The 18692-nt window shown below is 41.1% G+C and overlaps 2 protein-coding genes across 2 annotated transcripts; one reads left to right on the top strand and one right to left on the bottom strand.

Annotated features, from left to right (window-relative positions):
• The first annotated feature begins 1404 nt into the window (after positions 1-1404).
• On the top strand, positions 1405-2369 carry LOC133907667 (RING-H2 finger protein ATL39-like). Its single transcript, XM_062349734.1, has one exon. The coding sequence runs from the start codon at positions 1464-1466 to the stop codon at positions 2121-2123; it is 660 nt and encodes a 219-aa protein (XP_062205718.1). The 5' UTR covers positions 1405-1463; the 3' UTR covers positions 2124-2369.
• A 1931-nt stretch (positions 2370-4300) lies between these two features.
• On the bottom strand, positions 4301-13546 carry LOC133906984 (uncharacterized). The gene is made up of 9 exons (XM_062348950.1): positions 13456-13546; positions 12267-12464; positions 12037-12159; positions 11082-11119; positions 10791-10950; positions 6954-9764; positions 6621-6763; positions 5171-5438; positions 4301-4699 (listed from the first exon to the last, which is right to left on the bottom strand). The coding sequence occupies exons 1-8, from the start codon at positions 13537-13539 to the stop codon at positions 5237-5239; spliced, it is 3759 nt and encodes a 1252-aa protein (XP_062204934.1). The 5' UTR covers positions 13540-13546; the 3' UTR covers positions 4301-4699; positions 5171-5236.
• Positions 13547-18692: the final 5146 nt, after the last annotated feature.

Genomic DNA, 18692 nt, shown 5'->3' with positions numbered 1-18692 from the left:
TGAAACAGTCGAGGAGATAAATGAGTACATTATGAGCCAAATAGAAGGTGAAGAAGTAACATACCATAGCTCCGACACCGTTTGCAAAGCAACATCAAACAGTAACGAAATTGAGCATATGTACCCTACGGAATTTCTCAACAGCTTGAAGTTCCCTGGAATACCAAACCATGAGCTGAAGCTGAAAGTTGGCTTGCCGGTGATGCTCCTTCGAAACATCAACCAGTTAGCAGGTTTATGCAATGGAACAAGAATGACAATCACTCAACTTGGAAATAAATACATCGAGGCAAAACTAATTACAGGAACACATGTGGGCGATAAAGTATACATACCTCGAATCATCATGTCACCAAACGATTCTAAGTGGCCTTTCATGCTGAAAAGAAGACAATATCCTTTATCAGTCTGCTTCGCAATGACAATCAATAAGAGCCAAGACCAGTCACTAAACAAAGTCGGGCTATATTTACCTAAACAGGTATTCTGCCATGGACAACTATATGTAGCGTTATCTAGAGTCACGAACAAAAAAGGACTAAAGGTGCTAATCAACGACATACAATGTCCAGCTGAAGATACGGCAAAAAACATTGTGTACAAAGAGATCTTCTGATTAATTTTCATCGGGGAAAAACAAAAGGAATCATCAATCTCAAACAAAAAAGGTAACAATTTCAAATATTCATGAATTAATATCTGTTAGCAATGAACTTAAAAACAAAATATTTCAACATACCTACAGTCATAACAACATCGTAACGGCCAACAAAAATCTTTATCAACGTTGGTTCATACTGTTGTTAAGTGTTACATGAAGTTCGTACCAGTACTATATGTAGTGCTTGCACCACAACAATGGTCACTTCAAAAACAATAACATAATTACATGTATTTGCAGGCGAACCTGCAAAACAATGATACGCAGCATCCACATGAGGAATTAGCGGTTGAAGAGGAATTACCTAGCAAGTTCAGCTCTGTGAGATTCTTGCTTCCTTTAAATGTCTCCATAATACTCCCAGTCAGATTGATATATTCTAAGAGAAAAATCTTATCTAGCCACGCAATTTGCGCGGGCCTCCTCGCTAGTTTATTATATTTTATAGGCTGCTGCTAGTGGTAGATTATTTTTTATCAGTAAATAGTTATGAAATATGCTTTAGAATATGCATATTCATATGGGATTAGCATGTGCATATTCATATGTCACATTTGTTTATCACTTTATAACATGATTAGCCACTTCGAAACCAGATTATTTGTGTGAATTAAAATGCATCATTATTCATTGTTAACCTCTCTGGCACAGTAGCACTCCATGAGCCAAACGTGCATTCAGCTACAACACATGCCACCCATAAATAATACGGGTAAAACTATTCCTCCCCTACACGGCTACACTTCCCACGCTCGAGTAGGTAGAACACTGCAGCGCGCCTCGCGCACGCACAGAGGCGGGCATGGCCACGGCGCGCGCCGCGTGTAGGCGCCTGACCACGGGCGACGAGACGCGGGCCGTGCCGGCGGTCGGCCCGGCGTCCGGAGGCCGCACGCAGTTCAACATGTCCTCGGGCGCGGCCACGGCCGTGGTGTTCGTCTCCATCGTGCTCTGCTTCATCCTGCTCTGCACCTACTGCCGCTGCGCCCGCCAGCGCGCCATCGCGGGCGCGCGCCGTCAAGTCATGCGCGAGCTCGTCCCGGGCGCGTCCCTCTTCCTCCGCCCCGCCGCCGCGGCGCTGCCGCCCGCGGTGCCCTACGCCGTCGCCAGCGCCGGCAAGAAGGGGCAGGTGCCCGAGGACTGCCCCGTCTGCCTCGAGCCCTTCGGCGACGGCGACGCCGTCAGGGTCGTCCCCGCGTGCGGCCACCTCTACCACGCGCCCTGCATCGACCGGTGGCTCGACGTGCGCAACTCCTGCCCCGTGTGCCGGTGCGCCGTGGTCTGCTACTGCACCGCCGACCGTGCGACTAGGGACGCGGCCGTGGCCGTTGGCAGCGGCGACGACGACCAGGAGGTCGTCCTGGAGCGCGTGGTCGCGATGATCGAAGCGATAAGAGATGAACAGAGAGAAGAGGCGGCGGCGCGGCGCGCGCCGGCGAGTACCGGCGGAGACGGAGGGTGAAGGTGTGATGATGATGCGTACGGGTTCCTGGTGCATGTGCAGCTAACTTAACCGGGTAAATTTAGGTGTGAGAGTAGAGGGCTAGCTGAAGTGATTATTTGCCAATTTCCAACAACAAATTTGTCATGAGTTGTGCATAATCAAGGTTCTGGAGTGAGATGAATGTTTTTTTTGGTTCAAGAAATGGTTATCACTTATCAAATGGGCATCCTTTTTCTTTAAAATATATAAAAAATTGTCTTGTTACCTACTTAGTTTGGTAGCTCATTTCAGCATGGTAGGTCCAAAAGAGGCAAAATCAGATGCAAATCTTTTAGTATTTGCTAATTGTATAGTAGCTGATCATATTATTGGGGAATATAACCAACAACCAACTTCGTTGGACAAATTATGAGTACAGCTAACTTTTATTCCCAAGTGTATCAAATCATACAAATTTGTCTACATAATCATATTATCCGGCAGTTAGACAGCAAGGCCAGAAATTGAGAAAGAGGTCTCCTCCCTGGTGGCAAAAGAGAGCTGGGGAATCATTGCCAGCCCTCACCCTGCACCTCCGGATTAGAATGAGATATGGATATTCATGGTTTCTGGGATGAGATGAGCCCATTTTTGTTTGGTTGGATGTATTGTATGAGTTAAATTGATTGTGATCATTTTTTTTGAACACCTCAATTTGTGCATATTTTTCATATTTATATGCATTCCATAAGTGTTTGGATGAATTTGTGCATGTTTGATTCAAATTGAATTAAAAAGATAATATCATATAAAATGATAAAAATACATATAAATAAAACATTGCAAATGAACTCATTTTTTCATCAAATAACATAGGGTTGGAAATAATTTTAAAAATTATTACACCACATAAGAGTAATATTAATGAATTTTCCCTGATTTTTGGAAATTTCTTTGAGGCCTTAAAAATTGCTAGAATTTTTAGGAATAGCCCTCTTTGGAGATTTTTATTTCGAAATATATAAGGGATATTGAGGTAAATCCTTTTAAAATTGAGCACGTCAACCCCACTGTTGTCTTTGGAGAATTATAGAACCTATAAAAAAGTTATTTTTTTTAAGCACGTCAACTCCACTGTCCGAATAGAGAAAGAGGGGAGAGAAATTTTGGAAGCGGATGGGTACTGTTCATCCAATACAATTAGTCATCCACTCCTAATAATACGGGGGTTAAGGAGTCTAATAGTAGGGGGGTTAAGGAGTCACGGACGAGCGGACAACCTCCTCCAATTGTTTTTTTGGACCGGACGATCTCAAATCTAGAGAAATATTCGATGCAGTTGGATGACTACATCCACCCTAAGTCTACTAAACAAACATCTGGATGAGTACTATTTATCTGTATGGGATGATCCTTCTTCCTTGTACAATGAATCAAACACACCCTAAAGTGTTAGAGGAAGTTAATGAGGTGACATTCCGTACCAGATTGTTAATAATCCGGTGAGCCGTGTTAGAGAGGAGGGGTTAGGCGGTTGCCTGCATTAAATTTACCGTTTGACGAGAAAGGCCAGTAATAGGATGCGCATGCCCATTTGTCACTTGCACGGATGCAAAGCTGATATACATTGATAGGTATAGTTAGGGATGTAAGTTTTGTATTTTTTTTAGTCATTGAATTGATCCAAAACTTAAGAAAAATAAACTAAAAATTTACTCCCGCCTAATCAAGGAAAAAAATGAACTAAGTGATAACGAAGAACCACTCATTAGGTACATACTTAATTACATCTCTAAATATAGTAGAGTATCCTATTTGCCTTTTTAATTCTCGTAGACGAGCGCCTCAGTTTCAGCTTTTTTAAAAATACCTGTGTCTATCAAACAAGAGTTTGAACTTTTTAGGTAGCTCAACTGTTGACGAATGTCAAAGTCGTGTGGTAGATCAAGATATATGGTCTCCTTTTGCCGTTCAATGCCCATATGCAACGCGGACTGCAAACAGGTCTCCAGAGAAGTAAAAAAACGCGGACTGGCGGACTGCCAAGACATCAAGTGGCCGTCCGTCCAAGCTGGGCATTTGGTTTGCGGATTCCTTGACATTCGCCCGAGCTATGTAAGTCTGCAGAGTGCACGAATCTTAATGCAGATCTAACGGACAAGTGCAAAAGAGCACGTGCCCTTAAGGCCGTAATTTAAGTTCCCGTGTAAGCCTGTTACATATACTAGAAAGAGCAGTCCCCTACAAAAATGTTCTTCAGAGGGATGAACTATATACCATCTATCGAACCTTTTTCAGATATAGTTCACAGAAGGAGCTACTTTTATCAACAGTTACATTTGAGTTGTTGTAAATGGCATGTTGACCCGTGTGTTCTTTTGTCAATCTAACCCGTAGAATTACATGCTAGTAATCGGCTCAAACGAGTTCTCTTTTACCTTCCAATATGTAGCCGGGGCCTCCCAGTTGCTGGGTAATCACTGTTCGATTTGTCTATGGGGCACATCATCCAGTTCTGCACATCGCAGTGCGTCATCCGGTTCTGCGATTGCTCGGTTTTCACGATGGCGCTCTCGAAGATCTAGAAACCTCCGACATTTTTGACATCGCATTTCCTGACAATCATGAGCATGCCGTTAGATGGAGAAGATACTTACTGGCCCAGGGTGTTGGTCCGGCCGTAGTTGTGTTTCTCTTTGCTTTTCTTTTAGTTTGTTGTTTTGTATGGCCAATGGTCTTCCAATTCATTGATAATAGCAGCTCCTACTAATTTTAGGGGGAAAAAGCAGAAGAGTTTGCAATGGTTCCCAGAGCAGAAAGAGGGTTCTCTGGCACAAATTTTATGGTTTCATTCTGCTGGTTGACATCTGAAATGAGGGTCTTGTATTTTGTAACAGAATTTCATTGTCACATGACCTTCCATTTAACCCAATAAACTAATGAAAATTGCAAGTTTTTTTAATAAAAAGTGGCTTCCGTTGAACCAAGCAATTAAAAAAATGGCGCATTGGCGCTACATACTTATTCATGAAGTAACCAAATGCTATTGGAATTCAAAGAAGCAGGAGAAGACATGGAGTAGGCACCTGTGCTGTGGCCTGTGGGCCTCATGACTATGGCACCCAGTAGCCTTTTAGCCCCGTCACTAATTGCTAGAACCACCGTCCCTTCTTTGCATTTACGTTTTTGAGCTCCATCACTAACTCTTCCCGTTGAGCTTCCACTTCCGCATACTGCATGCTCATGTTGAGTAACCGGTCCTGCATATCTTTTAGCTCTGACTCCAGTTGTGCTAGCTTGTCATCATTATTCTCCTTGCCATCTGTGCTGCCAGATTGCCCCTCTGGCATTGGACTGTACAGGGTAAAAAGGAAGAATATGTGGAAGGTAGGCTGCAGTCAGGTCATGAAAACATTTTTGCATGTTTTGTTCAGAAACAAAAAAACAATTGTTATTATTGAGCTGTAATTTAATTGCACCTACCAAGACTCGAACTCGAGACCTCTGGCATTAATAACATATTGAGTTGCATGTGTCGACAAACTCACCTAAAATCCTAAGTTGATGAGGGAAAAGTGGGCAATTTACTTATACTTCAACAGTCATGACATGAAAATTACGTCATGTTATTCAGGGACAAAAATACAGGCTTAACACTTTAACAGGACATGATGGATAGCCAAGTGAAGCACCAGTCCAAGTATCTAATAGAGATTTGGATTATTCTAGATAGTCAGCAAACTGTAATATAGCTATGTCTTATCCTGTTTGCTCGCAAAGCAACATGGAGACTGTAAATAAAAGTATATTGCGCGCATATTTTGACCAAATTATAGGTAACAAGTTTGTAAATGCTTATTCTATTTCCATAGTCATTCATAGTTTATTTCTTGGTTGTTAAGTTGTTTTTGACCTAAAGTTTCTTTCTTTCTTTTTTTGAGGGAAACACTGTAGGGGAAGCCCCTACAGTGATATATTTTATTTTATTTAAAAAACAGAAAAACAGAGTTTATTTCTGTTAGGTGTCTGAATTGTCTAGCACGGTCTCAGCTGAGGCATGTTGTAACCAAAATTTCTGTCTCCTGTGTTTTCTAAAAAGAAATGGATCCACAGATTAAATATTGTGTTTCAGAAGGATGATGCTTCAGTTTCTCATGAAGTTGTTACTTTTCAGTAATTGGTTAATCTTGTTTGACAATACTGATTTGTTGTTCTAGCCAAAGATTTATATATGGATTGCTAATAGTGTTTGATAGTCTACACTGACTCAAGAAAAGAAAATATATTGTACAGGCTCTATATTCTATAATAGTCTTTACTCTTTTGTTAGCAATTAGTATGACACCAGACTTTTTACGGAGAATAACGTTTCTCCTTTTCAATGTTTAACAGGGTGACCCAGGTGGGGTTTAGCTCTGTGAACGTAGGAGCTATATCAAGACTTTGATGTGCATATATAGAACATTAAATCTCGTGGGAGTGTATTTTGCTGGTATAAAGTTGGGAGAGGGACAAGGGACGTGATGATTGTGTTACCTCTTCAGCTGTGTCCTATACATGCTATTTTCCTCCAGAGCCTCGGCAAGTCTACTTTCCAGTGATTGGATCTTTGTTTGGAGGTCTGGTTCCTCATTAACTGGAGAACAACCTCCGTTGTCAGTAGCTAGATCATTGTTCCCCTAAAAAAGTAAGGAAATAGTCGAGAGAAAGTAGTCAAATTGGTTTTCACGTTTCACATTTAAACTTAATTCACCATAAGACAAGTTCCACATGTTTCACCATGCACGTACACAAAAGTTCCATACTGAACAAAGTACATGAAAGAATTAGAGGCTTTTCACTATTGAATAAGAATTGTAAACAGCTCACCTGTTTTATATTGTTCTCATCCTTTGCTTGCATGGTTGTTTTACTTCGTTTTTCTTCATAGGTGTCGTTCAAAGTATCATGCATGTGCGAGATTTTGTCTGTTAACGTGGCCTTTTGCACCTTTAGTTCTTCACATTCTTCAGACAACAACCGAAGTAGCTCTTCTAATTTTCCCTTTTCAAACTTTGCCTCATCAAGGGAAGCTTGCAGTTTCAAAAGTTCATCTTGGAGGCCTGCTATTTTCTGAACTTGAATTTTTAGTCCAGAAATTTCTTCCATTATTTGCTGTTTCTCATAATCACTGGATTTAAACTTCAGTTCCAGTTCACCTGAAGTTTTTCTAAATTTTTCTTCATTGGATTTAGCAGCTTCCAGCAACCTTCTCATATCCTCAACATCTGTTTTCAGCCTTTCTTCGTTCTGTTTCGATGCATTAAGCGAATTAACCAGGGATTTAATCTTGCTTTTAGACTCCTTACGGATATCTTCCAACTGAGACTCGTAATGTCTCAACTGTTCATTGACACCATGAAGATTAGCCTCAAGTTTTGCCTTGTCTGCTCGCTGGATGGAGGCCTCACGAAGGGAATCCAATGTGGCACATTCTTGCCCCTCGTGTGTTGAAGACAACTGTGCAGTAAGGCTCATGACCTCCCTCTCAAGATTATCTACCTCGATAATCTTTTCTTTCTCAATCTTGTTTAAAAGGAAATGTGCACGACTTATCCTTTCTTCTTGCTCCTTGTGCTCCTGGAATATATTCTCCAGTTCCAAGAGAAAAGATTGCTCTTTTGAAGATATGTCTTTCTGAATTGAAGAAAGTTTTGCCTCTAGGAACTCCACAGATCTGCAAAAATCTGTGGTCTTTCTTTTTGAGTACTCCAGTTCCTGCTCTAGTTGTGTAGCACAGCTATGCAATTCCAACTTCTGCTTCTTTAGATCAGCCGTCAGTGTTTGAAGAGAACTGCACTCTTCAACAAGACTATCAACTGTAGACTGCAGTTTAGCATTCAGCCTTCTTAGAGCCTCTGAATCCTCCTGTACTTTTGAAAAATTTCTTTGAAATTCTAGCTGTTTTTGCTTCAGTTCCAGTTTTTGAGCTTCCATCTCTGCTTCCTGCTGTTCTACTTTATCCTTGAGATCTGTGATAAGTACCCTAGAATAATCCATTTGCAGTATACATGACTCATTTTTCCTTGTCAGATTAGTCAGCTGAGCCTCCAGTCCAGAAATGGACTCTGACAATTCTATTTTTTCATTTTCCAGCTTTGATATATGCAACTCTAATTCCCCTTTGCAGCTTTCAAGCTCACATATCTTCCGCTCGAGAACCTTATTGGTAGAAACATGGAAATCTATGAAGGTTTCCATTTCTAGTTTAGAATGCTGCAAGTTTTCAATCTCTTTTTCTTTGAGCTGAATTCTACCCTTTAGCAAATCCAGCTCAGATTCAGTATCACCAAGTTCTTCACTTCTCAACTGATAACCTCTTGCAGTACCGATTTCCCCTCCCTCCAGCTCCGTGGCTCGGAAACTGCTAAGGTTCTCTCTTAACTCAGATAATTCAAGAGTTCTCTCTTTTAGCTCTGCTTGGCTTTTCTGGAGCTTCTCTTCTAGTTCTCTGGATTCCGACCTAAAATTCAGCATCTTCTGCTCAAGGTCAGCACATTTTCTTTCTAGGTGTTTTACTCTAGATGTTGATGTCCCAGAAAGATCACCCATACTGAACATTTCCTGACTATCAGAAACGCAGGAATTCTGCCCTTCCACCCCACTTACTTCTTTCAACTTGTATATAAGCTCCAGATTTTCCTCAGTTAATTCGGAACAATCCTTCTCAAGCTCTTGTATTTTGACCTGCAGAAAGTCATTCTCCTTTTCCAGTTCAAGATATATAGAATCAGAATCAGCACCACCTGCATTTTCTACCTTGAGTACACGATCCAATTTCTCCCTCAACACTACAATTTCATCTTCTTTCAGTGACAGCTTTCTTTCCCACTCTGCATTTTCTTGAACTGACAATGCATTTTTAGGTATCTCATGGTCAATCACATTGCTCATGTTAGAAAAATTGGAGATTTCTGCTCTCTGTGCTTCTATTGTTTCTTCCAATTCTTGAAGAATAGAAACAAGCTCTATATTTGCATCTTGGGTCTTCTTCAGTTGTGTTGTTAAGTTTTCATTTGATTCTTGCAGAAACTGCACCTCATCTTTTAGTTCATGCTGGACGTCTATCGCATCGCCAGACTTGGCAATTCCTGCAGCAGTTTGCCGTGCAGTTACCACTTCCAGAGACGATTTCAATTCTTCAGTTTCTTGTCTTAATGAATCCCGTTCAGCCTGTGAAGCAGAAAGTTCCAGTAGTAGCACAGACTGTTTTTTGGATTTCTCATCACATTCCTTCTGCAATGTCTCTAGATCATTTTTCAACTGGCGAGAATGCCTCTCCCACATTTGTGCCTCGCCAAGGAGTTCCTCAATTGTTTCTTCAGCAGCATCAAGGAGATCTTTGGATGAACCAGATGCCCCTGATGATAAATGAGCAAGACCACTTAAGGATGACTGAGCATTACTCTCCTGCAGCATGTTTTGACCTGGAGTTCGAGAACTGAAAGATGAATCATTAGATCTACAAACCGGATCACCACGACCTGCACTAAAATTGTTGATACAAGGACCAGCAGAATCTTGCCTCTCCATGTGCAATCCTCCATCGGAATCGTCCCTAGGGGACAAGTTTGTTCTATCTGTGGTACTATCTCCAGAATTAAAATTTTGACAAGGCCCTGATGCTGAGAAGCTTGCATCCTGAAATTTGTTATGCAATCTGTATTTACACATAGTGCTCTTAATAGTTAATAATAGACAACATGTGAAAAGGGATGTTATTTCCTTTGTTTGCTGTTATCCATTTTCAGACATTTATTCATATATGTTCATTGAGCCAGAGTTCTCATACAAGATAAATTCACATATACCATGAGATTATAAGGAAAATCCTTGCAAGCAGGGTTTGGGAAAACCACTGGGAACGGGTTGGGTTGCAGTTTTCCGAAGCCCAGTCTTCAGGACTTCAACCTGTCCGTTCACCCACCTCCTAACCACTCCTATGCAATCAACCTATACGCCAAGCTCTTTAGAATTGTTTCCAGTATATAACTTCAAAGATACACAAAGAAAGTGAAATTTCAGTGAGGACCGGGGAACGAAGCCCTGCAGTTTTTGGGGCCAGTCCTGGCTTTTAAACAAAAGGCTGCTTGCAAAGGTTGACAATGCTGCACAACTGATTCAAAACTCTTGACTGGATCTAAACATAGTCCTCAGCAATTCCAGATAAAGCATATGTATCAATCCAAGTGAAAAGGTTAAGTTTCAAATGACTGCAGACATTGAAAAGTAATCCAAGAACAAGATAACTGGCAAAGCCAAGCCATCAACAAGAGTTTAATGAAGTATAATTTGAAAGTGGAAAAATTATGGATGGAATTTGTAACTAGGCTATCTCTTTGCACTTTGGTCATCAGTGGCCTGCGGATAGTTTTTTTTTGTAAAAAAATCAAGTTAGGTGGCAGATAAAGCAAAAAGAACAACAGACTAGCTACAACAATACAGGCTCTTGTTTTCTGCTAACGTAACAAAACTGCCACCTATTTCAGACAAAACATGCTGCTCATCAGTAGAACTGTTCAATCAGGAATAAAATATAACTGGGAAGCATTCAATCTGTTGAACTATTGCAGCACCAATCATATACCGGACCAACTCATGTAAATCATGTAAAAAAATCATACTAAGAAAAAGAAATGTGTTCATAACAAGTTTTGAGCATCATACACTATTGCTAACTTCATCTTGACGAACACCACTTCCTGATGAAGAACGAGCACTCCTGCTGAACATACTATCAGAACCTTCTGATTTGTTGTCCATATCATCATTGGTTGGACTATGGCCATCAAAATGAGGAGATAGTTCATTCAACTGTTTCATACCACTGTATAGTGCCAATATGAAAAAAGTTAAAAAGAAGTCCTATGAGCAGCCAAGAAAAAGTTGTAACAGTTAAAAAGCTACCAAAATAGGTGGTCACCTAGGACCTAAGCAACAACAGGAATTACCAATTACCTTGATTTAAACTTTGTGCCAAGACACTGGATCTTAAGCTGCACCATAAGAAACAGTGGACATTGTCATAAGTGATTTATAGGGAAATAGCTACAATTTTTCTATTAAGAGTTTCTTGAACTAGAGCACCTGAACTAGCTCCCTCTAGAAAAGCATTTAAACCTGTTAGAGATATAAATTGAGTCTGTGTAATATCCTCGTGTTATAAGGAGTTTTTTGCATAATGCTCCTATGTACATGTATATATACTGCCTATGGCCTCCATGAATACAAGTTGTTATTCCTAACAAGACCCAACCCACCCCAAGCAGATTCAAAGTTGTGACATCTCGCACAAATGGTCTAAACTACTCAGCTGCCACATGAACATCTCAAAACCCAAAATATTCAGTATTTTTGTTCACTGGATAGAAAAATGTAAACTATCTGCAAACTTCACGGACACATTTGCAATCCTCACAGGGACAAAAAAAAAATTCTCAGACACAACAGGGACAAAAAAAATGGACAAAAAGTTGATTTATGAGCTCTTTTGCAAGGTTTAAATGGTCAAATCAAATAGAATATGAACGATATCTCAGTTGTACAAACGTGCGCACTGCTACTAACACTAGGTTACATGCAGAGAGTGGCAAACCAGAAGCTATAGATATATCATTCATAAAGCACCACTGCAGCTATAAACAAAATGCAGGCAATGGCCCAAGAAATTCACCCACTGATGAACATGCAACAGCTAACTAACGTTGATGCCAGATCAAAAGAACTGCAAAGTGCTTCAGAGAACTATAAATAGTAGCTGACTTCAACCCATAAAGATAGCAAGGTAACTCAACGTTTCAGGTTGAAGCATAACAATACATATTAAAAGAATGGTGAAACAAGTGAATCATATGAAAACAATGAGCTTTCAGAAATTTTCTAGAAAAAACAAGCGCAGCTAACCGAATCCTACCTGTAAAACTGTTCCAGAATTACATTTCTTCAATGGCAACGAGATTGCGGTTGAGTCTACTGAACTCAGATAGTTAGTCAGATTTAGGAAAACTTCCCCGAGAATACCAGTTTTTGTTGATCCCTGTAACAGGAGAATGTTTTGCAAGTAACACAACAGTAGAATACATAGACGGAAATCCCGTAGACAACTAATAGAGAAGCACATGTGTACTAGCAACAGCACCATACCATGGAAACAACAATCCTGCATTGACAATCTGCAAATTCTTTTGACGCTTCATCTTGAGAAAACCATATTGATTCCAGGATGGAGTCGGGCCATTGACAGATTCCATTTCGAGCAGCAGCTTTACTGGACTTGGCAATCGTTTTGCCAATGTCCACTGAGATTATCGAAATTAACAGCCTGTCTGATACTACTGGCACCTGTTGAGCAAGAATCAGTTAGAAATAACATCAACAAACTCGTCTCACTGGGACCTGCTGAGCAGGCAAAAATCACATAAAACAACTTGAGTCATTCTGGACATCACCACATTACCACTAGAATGCACCAAGAAACAATTTTGCGGGAAACATGCACTAAATTCACAATCATAAATGGTAGTACTTTTACACTGTCACAGAACAAATAATTGCATAGGACATAGGTAGTCTTTCCTTTGTGTGCTATGATGTGTGCCGCCGTGCCATTCCGAGTATAATGAGCACAACTATTGGGCGAAAAATGACCGAACCTCTTATATAATCCAAGTTCCAAACTACCCTCGAATTCGCGCTAATTTTTCATTAGGACTCCTCTTTTCAAACTGCTTAAAACTTCATACTCGTTACAATTATGAACAGCATAGGAGCACATTCCTCCCCATAGATTAAGGAGATTGCACCACCATATGTTCTACACAATCAAAAGTGAATTTAATATCTCGAGGTCGTGAAGAATGATCATTTACACATCCTCCTGATATATTCATAATAAAATTACAATTTGTTTCAGATTTCCACGACCAGCATTGCCTTCTCTTACCCAATTGAATCGCATTAAACGAGCCAAGGAGGAAAATAAATTCCATCGCAGGACTCATAGATATTTCATGGTCCGTAGAAATGCATGTTAGAATCAAGTTTCTCAACGCATTACGAATCGAATCCATCGCACGAGCACTAATCCCCACATACACTACACTACTTTCACCCTCCTCGCGGTGAATCAATCATCAACGAGATAGGGTTTCCTAACCCAGAATTAGAAGCGCCCAATCTCTCATTGCGATTCCCGGCTAAAAATTCCCCTAATGCGGCCACTCTAGCAACCGAGCCACCGACCGCACGTCCTCACACCGTCACACGAATCGCTGAAAACACAATGCGCAACGAGGAAAAAAACAACAAAATTCCAACAGAGAAGATAAGTCACCTGGACGGCGCGGAGGTTGGAGAACCTGAACTCCACCCGCTCGCCGAGCCGGTCCGACGAGCGGCGCCGGTTCAGCCTCGACATCCCGCCCTCGCCCCTCGCCTCCACCGCTCGAACGTGCGTGTTCGCGCCCAAATGGCCGCCCTCAGACGGGCCCCGGATCGCGCCCTCCTCCGCGCCGCGGCATTGCACCTCGGACCATTGCGAAACTCGGGGAACGGGCTTGGAAAATCGAGGCGAAGCGAGAATCGTCGGAGGCGGCGAAAAGTTTCGCACCGTTTTTAGCAAACGGGCCGGGAGCTCAACGCGGGGAGCGCCCTTCCCTTCTTGCCTCGTTTCCGTTTGCGAGTTTTTTTTTTCTTTCACTAGTTTTGGGTACTGTTTCCGTTGCCTGCGTGGCACGGTTGACAATTTGACCCGGTTTTTTCTCATCTGATTGCAGACGCGAGCACTGAAAGTTTGGAATTCCATTTCTAAGACTACTCCTAATAGAAATTTCATTATCATTAAATAGAGCATCATTGTTAGTATTTTTTTACGGGAAAAAATGTAAAACCCAAAAGTCACTTGAATTTTGATTTTTTCCTAAAATTGTTTTGTTAAAAAAAATCCTCAAAAGTTTGATTTAGTTGAAAAACCCTCCTAAAAATTCAAAAAAATAAAAAAAATCACAAAAAAATTCTATAAAAAATTAGAGACAATTCTAAGACCTTCTGTGAAATTTGTTTTCAAAAATAATATCCTTTGCATCGTAGTTCATGGAGAGGAAGTTTGGAAAAAAAGAAAAATTTACAGCTTATTTATTAACTCATGTTATTTTAACTTTGTCATATCTACCATTATTTTTCTTACATAAATAATTATTTAAGTAAACTAATAAAAGTGGTTTCACTAATTTTGGGTGTTATGGATTAGTTATGAATTAATCTATCTACAATACATTTACTCAATCCTACACGTTACAATAACTATTTCAAGATTTAATGTATTTTTAGAAGATAGAGGATCATGTAAGAAGACTAAAAAATTTTGTTTCATGATTTTTGGATTAGTAAATAATTAACTATGCATTTAACTCGAATTAATAAATGAGCTGCACGTTTTTTCTTTTTTTTTTAAACTTACTCTCCATGAAATATGATGCAAAGGATATTATTTTTGAAAAAAAAATATTTCACAAAAGGTCTTAGAATTATCTCTAGTTTTTTTTAGAATTTTTTGTGATTTTTTTAAAAAAAATAGAATTTTTGAGGGTGTTTTTGCAACAAAACCAAGCCTTTGGGGTTTTTTTGCAACAAAACAACTTTTGAGGGGAAAGTCAAAATCCAAGTGATTTTTGGAGGGGTTTTTACATTTTTCACTTTTTTATGGGGGCACAGAAGTAATGAAGAGAGAAAAAAAGGTTTTGTATAGGTGAAATCATCTAAGCACTCTTTTTAACATAGTTATTCTCTTACATATGTTATTTATGAAACAATAAAATGAAATAATATATTGTAGAAAACTATTTCAATTATCAACTAAATACAATTTTCCTTATGTGATACTCTTGAAAACACAAATATAAAACCTTTTATTAGAATAGTCAAGCATATAGCTCGTAGAAATCACCAAATAACCCGTCTTACTGCGGGCGGCGGGCTGACCATCTCAATCTACCGCTTCATTATAATCCTAATTATTGATGTCGGCTTGATTACTAGTACTAGCTACTTAAATGATTATTATAACTTAAGCCTGGCGTCCCAGGCGACGTCCACCCGTGGTGGGCTCAATCATCCCCTGTCGTCCCTGACCCTTCGCCGGAGCAGAGTCATCATCGTTCGCCGGAGCAGAGCTCATCTTCCTGCGTCCTCATCTGCTGCTGCTGCGACGGGGCGCGAAGAGGTTAACCGGCTGGGAGTCGGCGATCTTGCCGGCCTCCAGCAGGGTGCCTTTGTGGAATCCCGTGCGCAGCATCTCGTCATCGCCCGTCACCTTGGTCCGTGCTTGATGTCCCTCTTGCTTTGCGCCATTACTGAAAGCTATGCTACCAACAGCTGCTGCTGCGTTGCTCCCTGTTGGATTACCCGGGCCAGTTGCAGTGCTTAAAGTTGATGAATGCTTTTGCTCTGTGTCTATAAATCTATTTAAATTGGATGGAGCGGTGAGGGTTCGTGTGGGAGGTGGAGACATATCAGTTGGCTTGCGGCGGCGACGTGGCTGGCTTCTGCACGTCCTTTAGACTAGTTTAGTGGTGTTTGGCTTGCGACCATACTAATTTTTTTGTTAAAACTATGAGTATGACATACGGGATCCATACGTCATTAACGGTTTTAATGTTATAATATTGTTCGTATGGATTTTTGTTTTAGATTAACTGTAAGTAATACAATTCTTCAAATGGATTGTAAATCGAATAAACAGTTTAGAAAATATGTCATTTCCGACACGCTAACTGAAAGATTAAAGAACTTTCTTCAACCACCCAAGATTTGCCATGTCAAAGGAGGATGGGCTGCAGCCAGTGGCGGAGCATGAACAAAAAAGAAGAAGGGCCAATCTAGCATGAGCTCAGATTAGGAGACCGGATTAACCATTTATCAACACTTAGTAGTAAACTTAAATGCTTCTTTAACAATTTTTCAAGAGTAATAGGGTCATGGCCCACTTTGACCCCACTAACCTCCGCCACCGGCTGCAGCCACAACAGAAAAATGGCGAGCGTTTTCGTTCGTCCATACTGAGTCAATGGTTTAGCTTGGAGTTCTACTAGGTGCTGTCGTTTCTAGCTAGCCAGCTCGCTATTCCATCACCCATCTGTCACCGTCGATACTGGAGGCAACGGTGGATCAAAGACTGGACTAGATCAAGCGGGAAACGAAGAGCTGTGCAGGAACCTATCGACGGGCCAACAGAGGAGTACTCGGGTATCGCGGCCCAGCACGCGTTATCCAATTGTGGTGTGGGCCAAGTGACGAGCCGGTGATGAGGAGATGGTTAAGAAGGGTGTAGCGTGGGTGTGAGAGGCGTGAAGAATGAAAACACTGCTTTGAACTTATCTGAAACCTCTCATGGTGGAATGAACTCTGTCTTCCCCGGTCCCTTTCTTTCTTTCTAATTTCTCAAATTCCTGCTGTTATTGAGTTCATGAGCACGATGATCAGGATCGTGACACCATCGCCACCAAAGCTAGATCGGGATTATGTGCCTCCCACCTTCTCGATCCCACCACCGCCACGGCCGCTATGGCCTTCTACCACACCACGACCTTCACCGTCGCCGACCTCCACCACTACTTGCGCACCACATCGCATCCCGCCTTCCCTGTTTGCCTGCACATCCACCGACGACGGCTACCTATAGAGGAGTTGGAGGCGTCTTTCTCCTTCACCAAGGTTACCAAGATTACTATGGCCAGCACACATGGTCCATCCCTCCTTGGATCTGATTTAGGCGTATGTGCTCCTAAAACCCAGATCTAGGCTCCTTTGGGGAACATGGATCTTCATGGCGTGACAAGGGTCCAAAAGCATACTACTATCGTTCAGGATCCTCCAATTGCGGCAACGAGACTTCGCAACTGCGTTGAGGTGGAACACAAGATTTCTTTGTCAATTCCAACTACCAATTGTTGCATATGTTGCAGTAGCAGTGCCATCACCTTTGTCTAGGTTGTTCGCTTCCTTTGTGACGCTGGCCTCTCTCGGCATGTTTTATTGGCTTCGATCCCAGTAAATCAACTATATCATCGACTCGACATAGTTCAATTAGAATTTTGCTGCTTCAATGGGTTGTTGGGGGATGATCTCTCGTACCCCTTCGGATGGTAAATCGAAGTCCGCCGGTAGATGAGCACTGATGAATGTTGCAGTTGTATTTCAGGAAGTGCAGACGAAGGCTCTGGCGGGCCTTCGGTTGGAGGCCGAAGGTCAATCCACGACCTCACCTGCCAGTGTAGGCGAAGGCTCTAGCGTGCCTTCGGCCGGAGGCCGAAGGTCGACCCATGGTGCTGGGGGTCAGGATAGGCGAAGATCCTGGCGAACCTTCGGGTGGAGACCGAAGGGTGACCCGCGGTGCAGTGCTGGGACTGGCCGAAGGCATCTGGTGGACGTCGAAGCCCGTATAGTCGCTCAGGATATAGTTGTAATTATGCAGATATAGTTGATAGTACCATAATGCCCCTGAATATACCGGGAATGTGGCAGTTGAGAGGATGAAACTGTAAATACTAGCGTGGAGTAGTTAAGTACGGACTATAAATATGATCATACTGTAACTGAGGTGACAGAGAAATTAATATTATTTCATCCTTTTAACGCGTGTCACACCCTAAAGCCTTCGACTTTCCCTCTTAGAGAAGACCTTACTTGTTTGGGATTTAGGTTCCAACACGGGTCATAAACAGTTAGGAGTTTCTATTTAATTTTTTGTTGCTATGTTCCGCTCACTGGTTTGAGTCTGTTCGAATAGTTGGCGTATCTGTACCAGTAGCTATGCTGCTACCTGCATGTAATCAGGGGAGTTCACCCCTGACCCTGTACTCTCCAATGTTTAAGTTAATATATGTCTGAGTCCTAAAAAGAAAGAAAAAAAGAAGATGGGATAGGGTGACGGAAAATTTTATCCATTGAGCACTGCAAATCTGAGCTCTACGATTAACTTACTTCTTTTGCTCGCCATTAAGCAGGTTACTCTTAGTGCTAAGTACAAGGTGTAGTGAGATCGAGCGTCAGCTCCATTGGCAAAGTGTTGCCATGCGATCGAGCTCGCTTGCTTTCGAGTCCCACTACACGCAGGTGCTCACCTGTAGCTTAAGATTAAATTTTAGACGCGTTCACTGCTAGGATTATATCTTGACAGATTATAAATACACACGCATACTTAATTTTAGACGTGTCGTGTTTAGTTTTAAGATTAGAACTCGAATAGATTGTGGATCTCTGATAAATTATAAATACACAAGCATAATTAATTTTAGCTGTGTTCACTTTTAAAATTAGAACTCGAATAGATTATGGATACACATGTATGCTTAATTCAAGTTATGTTCACTCTTGAAATTAAATCTTAGACAGGTTGTTGATACACATATACACTAACGTTCAATATTATTTCGTATTTTCCATACGCTAAGGATCTACCGTCTTTCAATCTATCTCTAATGTGTGTAAAAGCACGTGTGTGTGTATATATATATATATATATATATATATATATATATATATATATATATATATATATATATATATATATAT

Source organism: Phragmites australis, chromosome 24 (genome assembly GCF_958298935.1).
Source record: "Phragmites australis chromosome 24, lpPhrAust1.1, whole genome shotgun sequence".
NCBI classification, from domain to species: Eukaryota; Viridiplantae; Streptophyta; class Magnoliopsida; order Poales; family Poaceae; genus Phragmites; species Phragmites australis.
The sequence above is the reverse complement of the archived record's forward strand: the minus strand, read 5'-3'. Positions and strand labels throughout refer to the sequence as shown.

Coding starts and splice junctions, on each gene's coding strand:
- LOC133907667 (XM_062349734.1), top strand. CDS start 1,464: ATGGCCACGGCGCGCGCCGCGTGTAGGCGCCTGACCACGGGCGACGAG.
- LOC133906984 (XM_062348950.1), bottom strand. CDS start 13,539: ATGTCGAGGCTGAACCGGCGCCGCTCGTCGGACCGGCTCGGCGAGCGG. Junction 10,951..11,081: donor GGCACAAAGTTTAAATCAAG/GTAATTGGTAAT, acceptor GGCACTATACAG/TGGTATGAAACAGTTGAATG. Junction 6,764..6,953: donor ATGAGAACAATATAAAACAG/GTGAGCTGTTTA, acceptor TTACTTTTTTAG/GGGAACAATGATCTAGCTAC.